The 22,497-nt window shown below is 35.5% G+C and overlaps 1 protein-coding gene across 1 annotated transcript in view; it reads right to left on the bottom strand.

The window, feature by feature from the left end:
* The window catches only part of ehbp1 (EH domain binding protein 1), a 174,010-nt gene that overhangs the window by 92,541 nt on the left and 58,972 nt on the right, over positions 1-22,497 (bottom strand). Inside the window, exons 8-10 of the mRNA XM_073826562.1 lie at positions 7,663-7,709; positions 5,527-5,705; positions 3,263-3,311 (exon numbers count right to left, since the gene is read on the bottom strand). Of these exons, the coding sequence (XP_073682663.1) occupies positions 3,263-3,311; positions 5,527-5,705; positions 7,663-7,709 (275 nt within the window). The remainder of the gene's footprint in view (positions 1-3,262; positions 3,312-5,526; positions 5,706-7,662; positions 7,710-22,497) is intronic.

Raw genomic sequence — 22,497 nt, 5'->3', positions numbered from 1 at the left:
GTGTGCGTGTTTTCAGAGAGAGGAAGAGAGATGCTTGGAGTAATCCTTGTTGGCACAGCCACCTGGCGGTTTATTTAAACAGGCATTTGAGAGCTGACAGCAATATCCACACCTTCCTCGCTCTCTCTCAAAGCTCATTCGTCGCGCACATCCCACTGAAAATTCCTGAATGGATGGGACAAGGTATAATGTAAAACAATAACGAGAGAAAGAGGGAGAAAGTGACTAAAAGAAAGTGAGGAATGGGAGGGAATCTTTTTCTTCAGAGGTTCTATCCAACTTGTGAAGATCTACCTGAAGCAGATAAATTCAGTCCTTGAGAACTGAATTATAATTTTAATATATTTAAAATTTTTATTTATTGCATTGATGGCAAACCTGAATTATCAGCAGCCATTATTCCTCTTCACATTTCCTTCAGAAACCATTCTAATATGCTGATTTGGTGCAAATCAAAGTGCAATTACTGTGTCCATAAAAACATAAACATAGCTGCAAGCAGCAATTACTGAGATTTAAGTGCTTTAAGGCATTTAAACAAATATGGAAAAAGAAATTGTTTAGCATGTCTGTATAACCACCTAAACCAATGATTGAAAAAAAAAAAGCATTTTTGTCAAATACAGGTAATTTGCTATAGAAATATGTTTTTTTAATGTTAATAATTGTTTTAGCGCCAACTGTGGTCCGAGCTCCTTATAACTTTGCATGCTTGTTTAGAATCACCTGTCTCATGTGCTCACTAGGTTTTGTGAAGTTTTGAGTTTTCCTTTAGGCTTTGTAGGATTTTGGGTAAATTTGGACAGCCCCCATTTCTAAACAAACCCGTTTTAGCCTCCCAAAGGATAAATGTCAACATTTTTTTGGATAACCATTGACCTAGAGAGTCCAGAGAATTGCACTACAGTGATATTTTTTCCAGATTGAGCAAAAAACCTAGCACTTGTCCACAAAAGTAGGTTTTTGACATTTTCTCATTCATTTAACAAATGATTTAATTGACAGCAGTGGTTCTAGAGGGAAAGTTGTCCGGAATGAGTTCTATCGTATGATACGAATATTGTGCATATGTGCGAAAAACCACATGACGTACAAGAATTTACACTTACAATAGACACTTGTGGCACTTCGGACCAAGACCATGCACACTGATTTCCATGTTGAAAGGACAAATGATTGCGCAGTTATTGCCATGTTTTCCCCTCTAATAGCATAAGTGGCCAAGCTCCACATTTGTTTTTCCTGTGAAGTGTTCTGAGTTTGGCAAAGATATCTCATTCCATTCAGGAGTTACAGGCATTTTACTAAAAATGGCCTTGCCCCTTTCAAACGTTTCGGTGTCCCTTTGTGACGGCGAGTCGAAAGTTCAACTTTTTTGATAATTATTGATATTCACTCTCCAGAGAATCTTTCTGCACTGGTTTGGTTCCGAGCAAGCAAAAAACCTAGGACTAGTTTGCAAAAGTAGGTTTTTTGAAAAATGTGAAATACCCAAAAATTGTGTGTCACACAACACACTTGAGCCTAAGACTGATGGTTTAGGAGTTATGAGCGATTGCGTACTTTTGTTTGCTGTAGCGCCTCCATCAGGCCGAATGGGCAAGTCTTCGTCACTGTAGTAAGCAGTGTGAATACTACCATTCCTCCAAGTTTCAAGCCTCTACAACTTACGGTTTGGTCTTCACAATCAGTTTTATGTGGAGATCGCTGAGCCGTGACCATTCTAAAGGTTTTTGCACACTGAGACAGAAATTGTCGAAATTTTTGCACATTAAAAAATAAATACGACCACATGTGTCAATCACGTTTACACACTGCCTCCGAAACTTTTGTCCGTCATAAAAAATTCGGATCAGGTTAAATTTTCTGCATTTTCACATCCGTAACAAGCATTTTCATAGGAAAGGAAAGAAAAAAACTTTTCAGAAAAACAGAAAAAATTTCAGACTCAGTGTGCAATGACCTAAACAATTACAACAGCGCTATGCGCTTAAACCCCTAATAATATTTCAAATGTCTGTCCGCTTGTTAAGTCTGATGTCACACGTCCGCTTCCAAACGCTCTATCAGATGTCATGAGAAAACAACAAATGGTGCTAATATACACTTACAATGTGAAAAAGTTATAACTCTCCCCTTTAACTCCATACCGAAATCCCAGATCGCCAGACAATGAAAATACACATATAAATAAATAAACATAACAATTATTTGTGTTTGGGACGCTGTGAGCACAGAGACTGTAGTGTACAACATAAGTTTGAAAAAGTTTAGCTTAAATGTTTATTATGAATAAACAGTGCTCATAAACGGCTGTTGAGATAGTATTCTCAAGGGAAATAAGTTGAGGTTTCGACCCGGAAACAGCATCCGTTGGACGCACATTACATCATCACTTAACAAGCCCAAAAGGACTTGGGTTGGGTGTAGCAATTATAGTCTATAACTACTTAATTTAAAAACAACAGAAGTTAAAGGGATAGTTCAGCCAAAAATGAAAATTGTGTCATTACTCACCCACATGTCGTTCCAAACCCATAAGACCTTCGTTCATCTTCAGAACACAAATTAAGATATTTCTGATGAAATCTGGGACCTTTCCGACCCTCCATAGACAGCAAGAGCCCTACCACGTTCAAGGCCCAGAAAGGTACTCGTTTTTGCCGAAGTTCTTGGTACCTTTCTGGGCCTTGAACGTGGTAGGGCTCTTGCTGTCTATGGAGGGTCAGAAAGGTCCCAGATTTCATCAGAAATATCTTAATTTGTGTTTCGAAGATGAACGAAGGTCTTATGGGTTTGGAATGCCGTGAGGGTGAGTAATTAATAACAGAATTTTCATTTTAATGGGAGGTCTTCACAAGTATGTTTGCAAGTTTGTGTGTGTGTATCTTCTGTTTGAACATCCTTGTTTCTGCATTTTCCTCTAAGTGTGTGATTAACATCCCTTTATTCCTCTTCTTTCGTTCCCTCTCCCTCTTTCCTTCTCTCTGTTGAGAAGCCTGTAAAGTTTATTTATAGCATGTTTATGAATTATGATGCTATCTTACGATTCCCAGGGGACTTATTCGGTCCACACAAACGCGAGCAAACACACAAACACACACTCTTTCCATCAGTGTCGGCAGGGGAGCCGCATTCTGAAAGTGGCAATTAGAGAACGCTGGGTGGGAGTGAATCAGAGTTATAACAAAATAAATCACCTATGAGGAGGATTACTGATGCACAAACAAACGAAGAGAGAAAGAGAGTGTGTAGCATTTACCTTTTTGTTGTTTTCTTTAATATCTTGAGGATTGAGAGCCTTGTAGTCACTAGGAGGGAGGAAAGAACAGCGAGAGAGAGAAAGAGAGAGAGAGTTAGCTTTAAATATGCGTCTCATGTAATGGCTGTAACATGCAATTTCACAGCTCTGCAATCAACACAACTAATAGAGTGTGTGTGAGTGCAAGCAAAATTAGACACACACACACAGCTTTTACTCAACCACTCAACACATTAAGCGTTTCATCTCTCGTTCTTCATTACCCTACCCACTGTGTGCCTGGGGTCTTTCCTCTTCAGCAGGGGAAACAGTAGTGGGCTACTCTAAAAATGGACAATATCCTTCATTTTGCTTATATCATAAGCCTCAGCATTCATTACCTGTCAATCAAACCTTGATGTGGGCTGTGTACTGTCCCCTGGGGCACAGTGTGCTTTAAAAGCCCTCTGAGGACTTTCTCCACATGAAACAGCATTTATAAACACACTTAACTTCTGTAACAAGCCATATTTTAAGGTAATACTGTGAATTTTATTCAATGGAGTTTGATTCTATTTTGTTCTTGGTTACATCAACAGCAAATTCATTGCTTTTTTAAGTAATGGTCACTGATTAATCCATGAAGCAAACAGCAGGTTGTATGAATAGTGTGAGTGAAAAGTGTTGTCTTTATACATGTCAATAATTGTAAATGTTTCATTAAAGTATCAAGGATAAGAAATCAGTCAATATCTTTCTTAAATATGCGGCGGCCAGATTCCTGGTACTTTAGCGTATGCTAAACCCAGAGGGTGGTTGGCCGTGGCGCTGTCAGCACTGTGATGAATCTGCTGTAAGTGTAGTAATTAAGGAGGATTTGAGTCATTCCTGATGAGACCAGACACAGAAATGTTCAGAAATAAGACAGAGGGATTAAAAACTCTCCATCATAAACCATTTTAGACCCCCCACACAAAGTGAGATTCTCACAGAGGGGGAGAGAGAGAGAGGTGAATTAAGTGAGTTGTGTATACATAGAGTTTAGGGCTGTCGCTATTAATTATATAGAGGTTACTGAGTCACCTGATAATTATTTTGATCAAAGGCAACAACTGAAAATGGCTCAACAATAAAATGAACAATCAATAATAAATAAACTGTGAATCTCCAGTGTCATTTTTGTATTTGATTCTTATAATGCTTTTTAGTGTTTTGTTTTTTTTAACGCTTCTGCATGTCAAAGCGAATTTTCTACTTTCTGCAGGTAAAATTAGTTTTATGTTGAAGAAAATTTACCCAGGATTAAAAATATAAACACTAGTCAAAAGTTTTTGAACAGTAATATTTTAAATGTTTTTTTAAAGAACTTACTTAAAGTCTGCATTTATTTGATCCAAAATTGTGATTTTTACTATGTAACTTAATAACTACGTAAAATAATAATTTTTCTATTTATATACATTTTAAAATGTAATTTATTCCTGTGATCAAGGCTAAATTTTCAGCATCATTACTCCAGCCCTTAGTGTCACATGATCCTTCAGAAATCATTCTAATATGCTGATTTGCTGTTCAAGAAACATTTTTTAATATTATCTAATCTATTTACATTTTTCTCAGATTTTTTTGATGAATAGAAAGATCCAAATATCAGCATTTACCTGAAATTAAAACTTTTGTAACATTATACATTATACCATTCAAAAGCTTGGAGTCATAAGCATATTAGAATGATTTTGACTGGAGTAATGATGCTAAAATTCAGCTCACAGGAATAAATTACATTTTAAAATATATTTAAATAGAAAATTATTTAAATAGTATTTTACAGTTTTTGCTGTACTTTGGAGCAAATAAATGCAGGCTGGGGGAGCAGAAGAGACTTCTTTTGACTGGTAGTGCATTATTAATTTAATTGATAGTGTAGAAAACTATCAAATTACTCTTGAATTATAAAATGAAGCATTTTCCCCAATGATAGCTGCAGGCTAAATTGTTTTAGTTGTCAACCAATAGCTTATTCCTTGACATGTTTACCCAAAATTAAAAATTCTCTCATTTACTCACCCTTGTGTAGTTCCAAACCTCTATGACTTTCTTATGTGAAACACAAAAGAAATATTACAATTTTCATTTTTGTGCTATACCTTTAATGTTGATTAAGTTGCATCAGCACTCCATCTGCTAAACACAGTTTCTGCTGACTGAACCACCTCAAGATATGCTTTTGTGTGTTTTTAAGGCTTGTATAAGACTGTGTATTATCATAAATGTGTATGGCTTACATAAAGTCGGGTCTGAAGTGGTGTAACAGGGCACAGAAAGCCAGTCCGTTCCTCCAGGAAGTGGTGAAGTTGGTGATTTTGACGCCTCTGTAGTTTTTCGTGACCTCTCGGCACCAGGCCAACAGGGACTGACTTGCATTCGGCCTCCCACCAAGAATAGGACTTGGAATTGGACTGGGCTGCAGAGAAAGAGAAAGGAGAGTAGAAAAAAGAGAGATTAATATGTGCTTTTGACATTAAAATTATTTAAAAAATTAATGACATGTTAGCTTTGACTTAGAAACCTACATACTCTGAATTATGTATATAGAAATATGTTCTAAAACATATATTCAAATAAACATATTCCAATAATGTAACATTACCTAATTTATATTCACAAGCAGGCAAAAACCAGACCGAAAACTGCAATGACTAGCCTAAATGGTTAGAATGTCTTTTCAGTATTCCACCAGACAAACAAAAAAAAAAAAGAAAAGAAAGGAAAAACAAAGAAAGAAACTTCTTTTCATTTTTATTATACACAATGGGAATGTGTCGCATAACGTTTGCAGAAAAGGGAAAAGACTTAGAGAAACACAACTTCTTGTAATTATACGGAAACATGAACTGTACACCAAATTACACACAACTCATTTAGCCCAAGCCTTGACCATTTCTCAAAACACACTAATTTTCTCTATCCCCCACACACACATACAACCCTCTCATTGTCCCTCTTTTCTTCAAAAGTCCTTAAATTCCAATCAAGAACATCAGATCCAACCCATCTCTCTCCAATTAGCTTTGTAAGCTCAGCTTTGTTAAAAGTCGCCTCTGTTGAAACCCTCTGTCTAATTTGAACAAACACACACACACACAGAAAAATGCACACAAAAGACTTACATGCTCGTTCTAATGAGAGCTTTGGTCTGTAAGGAGTGTATGACCATGGATAATGTAAACACATGATTAATAAAGACCAGCCTTTGAAGCTGTATCAGTCTGGATTAAGAGTCCAACTAAACGGAGGAACGAGAATTCTAATCCCACAAATCCAGAAACACAAAGCGGCAGAACCCCTTCACACCGGGAGTCTGGCCACTTTCGGACATAATCCCGTTAAAAATGGAGCCGTCGCGTTACGGATACGCTATCGCTCAGAATTCATATTCTGGCGTGCATGCGCTCGCATTTTTCCCCCCTCACAATAACTTTTTAATAACGATAATCAAATAGCCTGAGACAAAACTCGCAGCTATCTGATGAATGCAGCCCTGATAGATTCCACATCTAAATACAAATCTAACATGTTATAAAAGAGTGCTCATCCTGCAGAAATACATTATCATAGGACAGGTATCTGTATGGATCTGTGTGTGCAAAGGAAGAAAGACGCTGCCATCCCCCTGATAAGAGTGCTATACATCAGCCGCTCAACATTTCACACATGTACGGCAGCTTAACAACGCCCCCTTTTGGACACAATCTACCACCGCAGGAGGATTCAAGGACATGCAGACTTGCTTGTGAGGGGCCCAGAGCAGACTTATGTAAATCACAAACCAAAACTTGAAAACTATAAAAAGAACAATGATATTATAAAGGGAACCGTGACATCCTAAAGGTGTGGTTGGAGTAGATTGGCTAGGCGCTGAAGCTGTAACTTCCTTTAAATTCTTCGAATGCTTGCCTCTTAGATTATCATAATTAAATGCTAAGATCCGAACGAATGCCACTGAGGGCAAGTGTGTTATTTGTGTGCTTATACGTCTGCCTGCACAATTTGAAAGGTTAAGGTTGTCTTGAAAGAGCAGGAGGGAAAAGTCAAGTGAGGGGCCCTTGGGGCTCCGAGAGCCTTTCTACTCTAGAGAGAGACATGCACATACACACAAACAAACTAATAACAATGCTCTCAGGATGCCGCCACAACAGTAAACACACAACAATGAAGGACAATAGTTATACAATTTGTTTTTACATAGTCCATTCACACAGTCTGAAACTACAAACGGATGAGCTAGCCGTTCCTTTTATGACTGGCACAATCCGCCAACCAGAATTTGAGTGTCTTTCTTTAATCATTTAATTATTAAAAGCCTGTTCGCCTTATTAAAGGGTCTTATATTCAATCAGAGATCAACAATAGTGATTTACCCAGAACTGAACGGACTGCACAAGTGTTCCCCGCATACGCTCACATGCTACATGGGGGTGGGGAGGAACACGTTAAGCTCCACACGAATGCAAAACCCGCAACCACTTTTCCATGTCACTTTTCCGGCATGCATGATAAGAGAGCTGTAAGTTCCTGAGGCAGTCTTTGCTCCTTTTAAGAGATGTTTGAAGTAGCTGTCTAATTTCAGCTCAATAATTACCTGGGATTACCGGCCAGGTGCTATTAAAGCAATTAGAAGACAACAGCCGTTTAGGAGCACTCGGCTCTTTAGGCTAACAGTACCCTGTGGCACCTTTACGGCGGGAAGAAAACAGTAACACTGACACACCAAGACACGTTTAAACTACCAGGAACCATGGCTGTTATTTAATTCATCCTTCACCTGAGGAGGGTTGATTCTAAAGTGTCTACCTGTTTTATTGTCAATGACTGAAAGGACCCAATAAAAAACACTGAAGTCTCACTGTTCAATCTGCTAAAATGGCACACTTGCTAAAGTATGCACTGAAAACTACTGAACTGTTCCCCTGTAAAGTGCTGAACTGTTGGGTTCAGATATACTGAACTGTCGCATTGCAAACTGATAAAAATATAAACTACTAACTCATTGTTAACTTATTAAATTTAAAAATGAATGTTTCAGATATATACTCCCTGCGGAAAAAAAACTTGAAATCACAGAATTTGTAATGGTTTTACTGGTTATAATGGGAATTCTCCTGGTTTTAATGGGATCTGTAGGTCTCTAATGGTAATTGGTCACCTTCAATTCACAGCTTGTTAAAACCACTAAATCCTAATGGAATATGTCCCAAAGCACACTAAAAAAAAAACATTTTTTAATGGTTTTAATGGTTAAAAGTTAATAATGGTTTGTAATGGTATTTGTAGTGGGAGCCATTGGTTTCATTGATGGTTTTCATTGTTTTTTTCAGCAGGGCTGCTAAAAAAGTTGTAAAAACGTTTTCAATATAAACTTCTAAACGGTTCTCTTTTAAACTATACTGTTTAAATATAAACTACTGAACTGTTATTTTATTTATGTATTTTTTAAATCAACAGCTGAGTTCAGCTCAGAGTACTATTGTTTCCAAAACTGCTTAATAAACCGCTAAACTGTTTGATTGTAAACTATACTGTTCATATATTAATTAGCAGTGTTGGGAAATATAGTAGGTTACAAATTACAAGTTACCCTATATAAAATGTAATAAAAACTGTAACTATTTCAATTTCTTTATTAAAGAAATGTAACTGATTACATTTGATTGCTTTTCTAAATTTCGTATGAAAGTTTTCAACTGTTAATCATTTTTAAATATTTAAAGGGTTAGATGACCCAAAAATGAAAATTAGCCCATTATTTACTCACCCTCCAGGCATCCTAGGTGTATATGACTTCCTTCTTTCAGATGAATCCTATTGGAGTCGAATAAATTATCCTGGCAATTCCAAGCTTTAGAATTGCAGGGGCGGGTGTTTCTCTTCATCAGTCCAAAACTAGTTGTATAAAGTGCATCCATCTATAATAAAAAGTGCCTCACAAGGCTCCGGGGGGTGAATAAAGGCCTTCTTTAGCAAATCGATGCACTTTTGTAAGAAAAATATCCATATTTAAAACATAATAAATCACTCCCGCCTATGCAATTCTAAAGCTTGGAAATGCCTGAATAATTTTCAATATAACTCTGGATTCGTCTGAAAGAAGGAAGTCATAAACACCTGGGATGCCTGGAGGGTGAGTAAATTATGGGCTAATTTTCATTTTTGGGTAAACTAACACTTTAAAGCAGGCAGGGTTAACCTCAAAGTAGTACTCAACAATGATTACTGTCAGACTTTCAAAATATTTAGTCACTTGAATTAATATTATAATAATTTAATTTTAAAGCACAGCCACCACAAAATCAGACTTTAGCATCTCTTATTACTCTGAGGTTAAGGTAACACTTTATAATAACTATCCGTTACAACTAGTTAATAGATAATTAATAAACTGTTAGTTAATGAGTTATAAATGACTTGTTAAATAACAGTTAATAGTTGCTATCTTTTCATTAAAGATGTTTGATCAGGATAAAGTGCCCAAACCTCATGGGTTTGTATTCTGTTGTATACTGCTGTTCTGCCATGTGATGGCTCAGTATGTGTGTTTCTATACATTAAACAGAATGTTCAACATTTCATCTGCGGAGTTACTTTGGTAAAATACAGTACACAGAAAAGCCTATGGGTGGAACAAGGTTGAGGTACAAAAATTTCACATCAAATTTCTTCAGCTTGAACTTGTTCCATCCATTTGCTGTTCTACAAAGTTTCACTGGTATTAGTAGATGGTTAACAAACTATGAACAACTGATTTGTAAAGTGTGAGTTAATATATTAGTTAAGTGTTAGTTATTAGCTTATGTATGCTATTGGGACGTTATTCTAAAGTTGCAACTATTCCTCATTTACTAACAGTTAATAAATGAAGAATAGTTGCAACTTTAGAATAACGTCCCAATAACATATATAAACTATTAACTGATACTTAACAAGTCTTTAGTAAGTAATTTACTAACAGCTTGTTCATGATCTATTACTAATTTATTAGGTATAGTTATAAATCATTAAAATACCGTTAACAAGTCATTTATAACTTGTTAACTAACAGTTTGTAAGTTATCTATTGGCTATCTATAAGGCACAGTTATAAATAATTAGCAAACTATTAACTGTTATTTAACAAGTCATTTATTACTCATTAACTAACAGTTTATTAATGGTCTATTAACTAGTTATAACAGATAGTTATAAATAATTAGCAAACTATTAACTGTTATTTGACAAGTCATTTATAACCCATTAACTAACAGTTTATTAATGATCTATTAACTAGTTATAACGGATAGTTATTATAAAGTGTTACCGCATTCAACGTAGAATTCAAATGGGTCCGATACGTTTTGTGGTCTCTCACACATATGACACGGTGCGTGCTATTGTGTCTCTGAACCAAAGCAAATTTTGTGCATGCTGTGGCAGTTTGCGTGACACATCGAAAAGCATATTTACACTGAATCGTTCCCTATCCAATATATAGTGCACTATGTGCCACTCACTGTACAGAAAATACTAATTCTGTGAACAAGTGACTGATTTCAGCCGCAGCTTTAGCTTCTATTTAGTGTAAGGGGGGGGGGGGGGGCTTTCGGATTCTAGAGACTTCTACAGGGTGATGTCATCAAAATCGTTTGATCCATCTTGGCAGGCGTTAGAGACTGTAAGTTTCAAACGCTTATGTCTTCTAAATGCAAATTTTGTCATTGTTTTGAAGCTACAGTCAGGTCCATATATATTTGGACAATGACACACTTTTCATAATTTCGGCTCTGTATGCCACTAGAATAGTTTTAAAAATGATACAATCAAGATGAATTTGAAGTGCAGACTTTAAGCTTTAATTCAAGGTGTTGAACAAAAATATAACATAAAATGCTAAGGAATTACAACCATTTTTATACACAGACCCCCCATTTCCAGGGGCTCATAAGTAATTGGACAAATAAATATAATCATAAATAAAATGTTCATTCTTAATATTTTGTTGAGAATCCTTTGCAGGCAATGACTGTCTTAAGTCTGGAACTCATGGACATCACCATAGACTGGGTTTCCTCCTTTGTGGTGCTTTGCCAGGCCTTTACTGCAGCTGACTTCAGTTGTTGTTGGTCTGTGGGTCTTTCTGCCTTTAGTTTTGTCTTCAGCAAGTGAAATGCATGTTCAATCAATTTGAAATCAGAAGATTGACTTGACCATTGCAGAATATTCCACTTTTTTACCTTTAAAAACTCCTGGGTTGCTTTTGCTGTATGTTTTAGGTCATCGTCCATTTGAACTATGAAGAGCCGCCCAAACAACTTTGCTCCATTTAACTGAATCTGGGCAGACGGTATATCCCTATACACTTCAGAGTTCTTCCGGCTGCTTCCGTCTTCTGTCACATCATCACTAAACACTGGTAACCCAGTGCCACTGGAAGCCATGCATGCTCATGCCATTACACTGCTCCACCATGTTCACAGATGATGATGTTGTAGGCTTTGGATCATGAGCTGTTCCAAGCCTTCTCCATACTTTTTTCTTCCCGTCATTCTGGTACACATTGATTTTAATTTCAGCAGTCCAAAAAATGCTTTTCCAGAAGTGCTCTGGCTTTTTTAAATGTTTTTTGACGAAGTCTAATCTGGTCTTGTTTGCACCTTGTGGTAAACCCTCTCTATTTTGCTCTGGTGAAGTCTTCTCTTGATTGTAGACTTGACAGTGACACGCCTACCTCCTGGAGAGTATTCTTCACTTGGCTGGATGTTGTAAAATGTTTTATTACCATGGAGAGGATCATCCAATCATCCACCATACTGTCGTCTTTTGTGAACATCCAGGCCTTTTTATGTTGCTGTTTCTTCTCAGAATTCACCAAACTGTTGATTTGGCCACTCCTAATGTTCCTGCTATCTCTCTGATGCATTTCTTTTGTTTTTGAAGCCTAACAATTGTCTGTTTTACTTGCATGCAGAGCTCCTTTGACTGCATGATGGGTTCAGAGCAACAGCTTCCAAATACAAATGGCACACTTAGAATCAACTCCAAATCTTTTACCTGGTTAATTGATGTAGCAAAAAATGAAGGAATAGCCCACAACTGAAACAGTCAACTGTCCAATTACTTATGGTCCCTTAAAAAAGGGGGGAGGTACATATTAAAGAGCTGTAATTCCTTAACCTTTCTACCAATTTGATGAGACTGCCCTAAAAATTAAAGTTGTGCACTTTAAGCCCATATTCATTGTATAACTGTAACTTGAATATGTTTTGGTCAACAGCTAAAATAATAAAAATTGTGTCAGTGTCCAAATACATATGGACCTGACTGTACGTTCACACTGTCAGTTTTTGGGATTGACAACCGCATTTACTTGCAGGTGTGGGTCTCAAAATGTCCCTTTCACACAGCATGTGTGTTCTGAGAATGCGGTTGTGAGTCCTGAAAATTTACGGGTGGGAGTTTGGTTACAGAATGCGGTTTTTATACTGGTAAATAATCATACTGTGTGTGAACGTAACCATATTAAGGACTCAAATACAGGACTGACAACCATATTCTGCTGCTGTGTGAATGTGGGCTAGCCTATAAATAACTTTAAGTCTAACATATTCATACTAAAAGCCAAACAAAATCTATTTTGATTTCATGGGGACTTCAAATACTGATTTAAAATCATAAGATATAGTTTAATAGTTATGATACTGTTTTCAAAATCAAACAAGTTTGTATAACTATGTCAGGAAACACTGGCATCTAACAACGCCCTGGGAAAAATAGAGTCAAGCATATACATAAACCCAAATAGAAAATAAAAGTTATTGAATAAGCATGTGTCCTATTCTGTGTCCTAATCTCCTGAAACACTTGTATCCGTGTAAATTTTTAGATGTAACCCGCTTCATATTCGTTAAACATTTTCATAAGTAACACTAACTGTAATAGTTATATCAATTTAACAGTTTAAAGTTAAATTGATTTTATACCTAAATTACGTAATTCTGTACTAGTTACTACAAACTGCTGAACTGTACTGTTTCAAAAACTACTTGATTTTGTAAATTAAACTGCTAAACTGTTCTGAGGTAAACTACTGAACTAATTTCATTTACAGTAAATATCTGACCCTCGACCACAAAACAGGTATATTTGTAGCAATAGCCAAAAATACATTGTATGGGTCAAAATTATAAATGTTTCTTTATGCCAAAAACCATTAGGATATTAAGTAATGATCATGTTCTCTGAAGTTATTTAGTAAATTCCCTACTGTAAATATATAAAAACTTAATTTTTGATTAGTAATATGTATTGCCAAGAACTTCATTTTGACAACTTTAAATGCAATTTTCTCAGTATTTACATTTCCCCCCCTTAGATTCCAGATTTTCAAATAGTTGTATCTCGACAAAATATTGCCCCATCCTAACAAACCATACATCAATGAAAAGCTTATTTATTCAGCTTTCAGATGTATACAACTAAATTTTATACATCTTATGACTGGTTTTGTGGTCCGGAGTCATATATAAACTGATGAACTGTTTAATTTCTTTGAATGTTAAGTGCTAAAATGTTCAAATGTAAACTGCTGAACTGTTTCACTATAAAATACAGGATTCAGATGTAAACTACTGAAAACTTCTCCTGTCAATCACTGAACTTTTCCACAACAAAACATAAAAATTGCTCTCAAATTACTGACAAAAATGCAAAGTGATCATTTCATTTAAAACATTAAAGGCTAAACCCAATGCAGTTCAACATCGTATCTCAGTGCATTCGCAAAATAACACTGATTTCAGTATGATGCTGAAGCAGTACTTTATTGTTCAAACTGAACAAAAAACAGTTATGTGAAAAAAAGTTCTGCCTCCATTCGCGAGCTCACGGCACCGATCGCACGTTCTTACTAAACTGCATGTATCTACTGAAACAACACTGACGGGGATTTCTGGTGCCACAGAGCGCGTGTACTTATCAAACGCTGCGCTGTCTTGCCCTGAGCAGCGGTCGCGGGGGGAGGAGGGGTGTGGGGATAGGAGGAGAAAAATAAACGATTGGCAGTGGCGTGTTTCTGTGCTGGAGGACAGGATTACAGTGCTGTTTCTTCCCACAAACAGAACATATTAAAATGAAGCTGCATTCATCGCTATCCAACACACATACACACAAAAAGACAGGAAAAAACAAAACAGCAAAAAAAATAAAATAATCATGCAGCACATTTCAACATCTGCCAAAAATAAGACGGAGACAGAAAAGATATTCATTATTCACGATGGCAGCGAACGTACACACACACCTGACACATGGTGGAGGACGGGGCGAGGAGGGAAGAGAAGGTAAAAAGAGATGAGGAGGGGGAAAACTTAATCTGTGTTGAATGAGAGTAGGAAAGATGAAGGGTGAGAGAGAAGATGGAGAGAAAGAGTTTGGCAGAGGAACTAGGAGAGGTCATGTGATCAGAATGGCAGTCTTATGCTCAAAAGGCGATGCTCTGAGAGCTTGATCCAGCTCATTCATTGCACATTCCATTAATATGCTTTTAAAATTACATTTTCCTGCTGTCACACTAAACATTTTAACCTAGAGACCTCTAGGGCCCAAACATATTCTGTGAAATTCAACAGAAATGCAAAGAAAAAAAGGCTGATGCAATCACACATACACTAAAAAAGGCACCAAAACAGCAGAAGCTTTAAATCACATACATACTCTTTAAAGTTGTAATCCAGTTAAGATGCCTGTGGCAACATCTATCTGTGGTGTGTGTGTGTGTGTGTGTGTGTGTGTGTGTGTGTGTGTGTGCGTGTGCGTGTGCGTGTAAACACATTCACAAGGTCAGCACTCTCCAAATTCTCTTAAACATGCAGCATACTACGATTTTAAAGAGCTAACCCACTGCATCAGTTCAGATTTAGAGCAGTCCAATTAGCATTCCAATTAGTTAATGTATTTATTGTTTATACACTACCAGACAAAAGTTTTTGAACAGAAGTTTTTTTTAAAGTCTCTTCTGCTCACCAAGCCTGCATTTATGTGATCCAAAGTACAGCATATACAGTACAATTTTAAAACATTTTTACTATTTTAAAACACCTGTTTTCTATGTGAAAATGTTTTAAAAATGTAATTTATTCCTGTGATCAAAGCAAAATTTTCAGCATCATTACTGCAGTCTTTAGTATCACATGATCCTTCAGAAATCATTCTAATATGCTGATTTGCTGTCAAGAATTTTTTTTTTTTCCAGGATTCTTTGATGAACAGAAAGATCAAAAGATCAACATTTATCTGAAATAAAAATCTTGTGTAACATTATACACTATTCCATTCAAAAGCTTGAAGACAGTATATCTACTTTTTTTGAAGGGGGGGGGGGGGGTTATATAAATTAATACTTTTATTTATCAAGGATGCTTTAAAGGCACAATGTGTAAGTTTTCACCGCTAGAGGGCGCATATTCAAAACAAACGAAGAAACAAAGGCTTAGTTTGATAACTATGATTGAGTGTTGAATCATGAAAGTTGTCATCTTAATTCCCACATCTGAAGCAATCCGTCATGTTAAAAGATGAGCTACTGTATTAAAGACTTTTATTATGCCACAACCAATCGCTTCTGCTTCTTCCGGTCATGCGTATGTAGGAAAAGCAGCTCTGTTTTATCATACTAGATACATTTGTGTGTGTTGAAAGCTCTGTGCGTTCTTCACCTGTCTAATAAAATGCATAACATTTTAAAGTGTCTTTGGGGTTTCCATGTTTTCTACAAAATAAAATCGGAAAATCGAGGATGTATGACATTATATGCAGGCGACGCAATGACACATCCCATTACACTAGTTACAATTGTTTATTTTTAGGATTTAAACATTCTTTGAATCATTTGGGATAATGTAAGTACACAAGTCAGCAAAATATATAGCAATGTTCTAGTGGTTTTTTGGATATTTTAATAAAAAATCTTACATATTGCTCCTTTAAACTGATCAAAAGTGATGATAAAGACATTTATAATGTTACAAAAGATTTTTATTTCAGATAAATGCTGTTCTTCTGATCTTTCTATTAATCAAAGAAACCTAAAAAAATATACTCTGCTGTTTTCAGCTTAGTAATAATAATAATAGATTATTTGAGCAGCAAATCAGAATATTAGAATGACTTCTGAATGATTGTGTGACTACTCATGATGCTAAAAATTCAGCTTTGAAATCACAGGAATAAATTACATTTTAAAATATATCCAAATAGAAAACAGTCATTTTAAATAGTAAAAATATTTCAAAATTGTACGGTTTTTGCTGTACTTTGGATCAAATAAATACAGGCTTGGTGAGCAGAGGAGACTTCTTTAAAAAACATTAAAAATCTTACTGTTCAAAAACTTTTGACTGGTAGTGTACCAGTGTGTTTGCTTCCTGTAATAGCTTTTCAGTTAGTTTCTCAACAGCACCTTAAATCTAATGACTAAATTGTTCATAAATGTGCGTCTCTGTGTCTGGCTTTACTTTTGTTTCTAATTATCTCGGACATTCAATTGTGAAAGATCTGTTGAACTGCTTTGGACCAAAAGCTCAATTATAAAAATGAGAACTTGCATGGAACATGATGCCACGAGAACACATATTATAGACATTAAAGAAATATCAAATTACTATTATAATTATACAGTGCAATTTCAAAACTGCAAACACTGAAGCCCGCATGGAAATTCAATCACAAAGCAGCGGCCTCTTCAATATGCAACGTTTTGAAGTGGAAAAGATTGTCCTATCTGACAAAGATCAATAAAAGGAAGGATTCAGGAAGTCGTCAACACAATACAATCTACGATCTCTGCAAAAAAAGAAAAAAAGATTGTAACTTTAAAAGCATTCAAATCTCTTGCTTCCTTAAAGACAAAGAAGGATGTTTTCACCTCTACTCAAACGACCACACTTTCATATGAATTTCATCATTTCACATTGCAAACTTACCAAGTTTTCTTACAGAAACGAGCGAAGTTCATTTGCCTAAGCTGGAGGCTGAGGGGGAGTTTTTTGGGCCTCGTACAAAACCACAAAATATGCGAGCATGACTAAATCACATTTCCGGGGCCTTTTTCCCATGCTAAGCTACACGGCTTTAAAAATTTAAACACAACAGCACTCGCTAAAACATAAGGAAATTTGGGAGAATACGAGCGGGAGCAAATCTCCCGCACGCGCCTGTGTGCTATACATGTGTAATGTGGTGTAATCTAACGTCAGAGGCGGTGAAAACACTGACGAAGAGGCATAGCCCAAAACTCTGAACTGTGTAAATGAGCTTTATCTAGTGAGGCCTGCACACGCGCGCGCACACACAAAAAAAACTGTATTGAAAAGCAAAAAAGGCGACTGGCAAGCTGTTAGCTCTCTGATGGAGGGAGGCAGGCATTCACGAAACATACCGAACGACTCAAATCACTGTAACGCTAAACATCATCAACATGCGAACATTTTTGGCAGAGCACACCGAACTTAACAACAACCTTCAAATTACCGGCACGCTAAACAAACCCTAAAAAAACATGCGATTTACAGAGGCGAATGAAGACATGAGGAAAAAAAGGCAAACAAACATAAAAAAAAAAGCGACGACGTTAGTTAAAGCAGGGATGAGAGGGTGTGTAGAGCAGGAAAAACTAAATCTATACAGCACTAATCTGCTTTAGACAACACTCTTCTACAAACAAATTACAGGAGGCGAAGTTCAGCGATCTGCTCTGATAAAGCTGTCATTTATCAATGAATCCGCAATGCACACGGAAACTCATTAAGAGCAGAGCAGCGGTAATACTGCGAGAAGAAGAGAGGGATGAAGAGAGGGAAACATCAGGTGTGCTCTGCTCCGCTCCGCCGTCAGATCGTTGTCCGCGGCGGTACGGTCTCGTTGGCAGATGAGAGCCCTGATAAGCGAAAGCAATTAAAAAGAATATAATTACAAAGTCACCCCTATCTGAACGAGGCCTTGATCAAAACACGCCCACGTCAATACGTCGGCCGGAGTGTGAAGCGGGATCGATGGAGTCAGGAAGGAAGGCTTTTACCGTGGCGTGTTTCACACCATCAAACGCCATCACGCATGAGAGATGAGACGAGATGCACACTTAAGCTAATGAAAGACAGCAACAGAACGACAAACTCTGACAAATGCCAGGTTTTCTTCACATTAAATGCAGTGATTTATTACCACAGGGACACTAGGTTGCACTTGGAAAGAGTTTGAACCCATAAAATGAATTAAAATAATTATTAGTGATTAATGCCTTTACTTTTTATAGGCCTGTTTATGAGGCAAGAAAAATTAGTGTGTAACGTAGCCAAGATAGTTCACTAATAAATTAATTTCACAGCTGTACAACTTTCTTTTTTTATTCCGTAGAACACTAAAGAAGATATTTTGAATGTTGTTTTGTCCATACAATGACCGTTTGGTTACCAATGTGGATCAAAATATCTTCTTTTTGTGTTTTGTGATATTAGAACCATGAATTAATTTACAACCACTACATTATTATCACTACAACCACTAATTATTATCATTATCACTACCACTCAAACATCTGGGATCTGTAAGGTTTTTTTAACATTTTCAAAAGTGCTCAGCAAGGCTGCATTTATTTGATCATTCAGAAATCTGCTGATTTTGTGCTAAAGAATCATTTCTTATTAGCAATGTCAAAAACAGTTGTGCTGCTTAATATTTTTGTAGAAACAATGATATTCTTATTATAATATGATATATTATGAAAAGAACATCACTTATTGTAAAAAAAAAACTATGTACACTACCAGTCAGTAAGATTTTTAATGTTTTTTAAACAAAGTCTCTTCTGCTCACCAAGCCTGCATTTATTTAATCCAAAGACACAACAGTAAAATTTTGAAATGTTTTTACTATTTAAAATAACTGTTTTCTATTTGAATATATTTTAAAATATAATTTATTCCTGTGATCAAAGTTAAATTTTCAGCATCATTACTGCAGTCTTTAGTGAAACATGATCCTTCAGAAATTATTCTAATATACTGAGCTGCTGTTCAAGAAACATTTTAAAGGATTCTTTGATGAACAGAAAGATCCAAAAATCAAAAGCTTTTTGAAACATTATACACTATACTAGGGCTGTGCAATATGGACAAAATAATCATATTGCGATTTTTTGAACGAATATTGCGATTGCGATTTTATTTGCGATTTTTATTTTTATTTTGCTTTTTCAAACAAGCTATATACACACATTCTAAATGCATTCAGTGCACAAGAAGTGCATAACAAAACATTTCACCATGAAATAACATAGTATTAAGTTTAATAAACAAAACTGTAGTACAATTGTCTTTAAAACAGACAACATAAAATAAATAAGCCATTTTACTTTTTTCCCGGTACTTTAGCCTACTTTGTGCAATAACGAATACATTCATTTCAAGTCCAAAACTCTAAACTTTAACATTTTGAGGGTTCTAAAATCTTTCGCTTTTTTTTGTTGCTTTTTTTATTTTTTAGAAATTCTTATGTGTTTTAATTTTTCTGATAATGAAAAAGCATAAACATTTATTTATTTTTAATCAAATGAAAAATAAACCCTTTTAATTTTTGTCAAACAAACAGAAATTTACTGTTAAAATCAATGCGTGGAAGAAAAATTATATTCAGTTTAAAACGTTTAAATAATAATTAAGTGGTTAATCTTGTTGTAATATTTTTTTTTATCATATATTGTTTTATGTAAATTATTTAAATAGGAATATATAAACACCTACATTATACTGTACAAAAGTAATACAGGACTAATATTGTTCTGTTACATGTTAAACCGTACTTTTATTTTGACAGGTTGCAGTGAAGTTTCTGTGTGTATTTGATGCTAGTTTTCTCAAATGAAACGGTAAAAGTGAAACTCACTTCAGCGATTTGGCGATTGAGTTTATCTGTTCATGTGAGATGCAAAGGCCAAAAATTAGCGGGAGCGTCACGTGTGCTTCAGTCTGCATGTAGTAAAGAAATAAAACGCGTCTCTGCCATTCTTTCATACATACAGAAGCAAACGGAACATGCAGGATTCATATTAAAACGGTCTTTTTGCATTTCAGTTTTCACAGACACTAGTCCATATCGCGATTTGAATTAAGTGACAGACCAACTTTTGCTTTATTAATCCAAAAATCGACGAATTACGTGGCATTCCGCGCTATAGTAGATTAGGTTTTTATGAATGGAGTCCGCGATCCAGTCCGTGTTTACTTGGAGGAGACATTGTAATCACGCGACCATGAAGAAACAGAAATGACATGCCTTAGTGTAAATAAGATAAATAACATAAGGCAATTTAGTATGTTTAATAAAAGAACTATGTATAGACCTGTTCTATAGGAAAGATAACCTTAAATGACTTTTGTGATGTGGCGCTATATCGAAAATAAAATGAACTTGACGTTCAAGGGGGGCGGGGGTGCTGTTGGGGGGATAGATAAAATCGCAGCATTGTGCGGTTTAGAAATCGCATGTGCTTAAATCGCGATTTTTTTGCGATTGCGATTAATTGCACAGCCCTACACTATACCATTAAAAAGCTTGAAGTCAGTATATATATTTTTTTGAATTGATACTTTTATTTAGCAAGGCTAAAGACATTTGTTTTGTTTTTTTTCTTTTTGGTGAGTAACCTTTTTTTTTTATTATGCAAGTAGTGAATGTGACAATATTACACCAAACATATAACACATAACAAAAACAAAAACAAACAAAAAAAAACAAGTAAAGAATATGACAATATTTAGATAAAGAAGCAATTTCAACATATATACTGATATCTAATATTACAAGTGCATTCATATAACAGTGTATGTATTTATGTGTCTGTGAACATTATGATCATGTGTGTATGCGAATGTCTGCGCATGTGAGCCAGTTATTGCATTTTGGGGTGGGAGAGGTAGTACATAAGTGAAATAATATCTAACAGATTATTAATAAATATTATAATAATAATAATAATAATAATAATAATAATAATAGTAGTAATAATTAAAAAAGGAAGCCATTGGAGATATCAAATATTATTAGCAATAATAATAACCATTATTCCTATAACAACAACAATAATAATAAAAATGGCAATAATAATAATAACAAGTTGGAGATTTAGAGAGAATTGGAAAGGGTGGAGGACAATGAGAAAGGCAAGTAATAATAACAATTGTATTGAATTATAACTTTAAAAAAATAAGAATAAGAATAAATACTACTACTACTACTACTAATAATAATAATAATAATAATAACAATAATAGTAATTTTTAGGCTTGCCTCTGATCCCTCCATGGCTACCACATGCCACGTCCCAACATTGGTGCCGGAGAAGAACGCAACAGGCTAAAGACATTTGTAATGTTACAAAAGATTTCTATTTTAGATAAATGCTGTTCTTCTGAATTTCCCATTCATCAAAGAAACCTGACAAAAATTCTACTCAGCCGTTTTTAACATAATAATAATAGTAGTGTAACTCTTTACCATTACACTGTGTCCTAACTAGACACAATCCATGTTAATTAGAGTTTTTGTCCTAACCAGCCACAACGGTTTCTGTTTTAGAAAAGGTTTCTATTTCTGGACCAACAGCAATACAAACTATGACAATGATAATCTCAGGTACTTATTTATGTGCTTCATTCAAAGTAGAAAGTGCCTAACGTGAGTTTGAATATCATTTTGCATGACCTTTATAGCCATACTGAAAGCAACAAAAGATATTTTACCTCAGAGCGTAAAAATAAATTAAACCAAACACGTACGTTACAACTCAGTGCGAACCAACAAGTGTATTACACAACAAAAATGGTAACAGTCCCTCGGTATGTACTTTTAATTATGTTCGCTATTTATGAATTAGATTATAAATTTGTCCATATAATTTTTGTATGCTTCTAAATGGCTGTGATATTTGAGTGATACTGTTGTGTTGCGTTGTCGTGTCAAATCCTGTGTGGACAGACTAATTGCTAGTCGCTGGAATCTTGTTGTATTGCATTTAGTTAGGACACGGTGTTACTTTTGCAAAAGTATTTTTTTTACTGTATGTAGTATATGACCTATAGTGTATGACCTCCCATTTACTGTCAAACCAAAAATTATTCAGACAATATAATTTTCGATTTCTTTTACTAGTGGGTGCAAGACACTACAGTTCA

Source organism: Garra rufa, chromosome 21 (genome assembly GCF_049309525.1).
Source record: "Garra rufa chromosome 21, GarRuf1.0, whole genome shotgun sequence".
Classification (NCBI taxonomy): Eukaryota; Metazoa; Chordata; class Actinopteri; order Cypriniformes; family Cyprinidae; genus Garra; species Garra rufa.
Note: the sequence above shows the minus strand (reverse complement) of the source record. Positions and strands in the feature narration are given on the sequence as shown.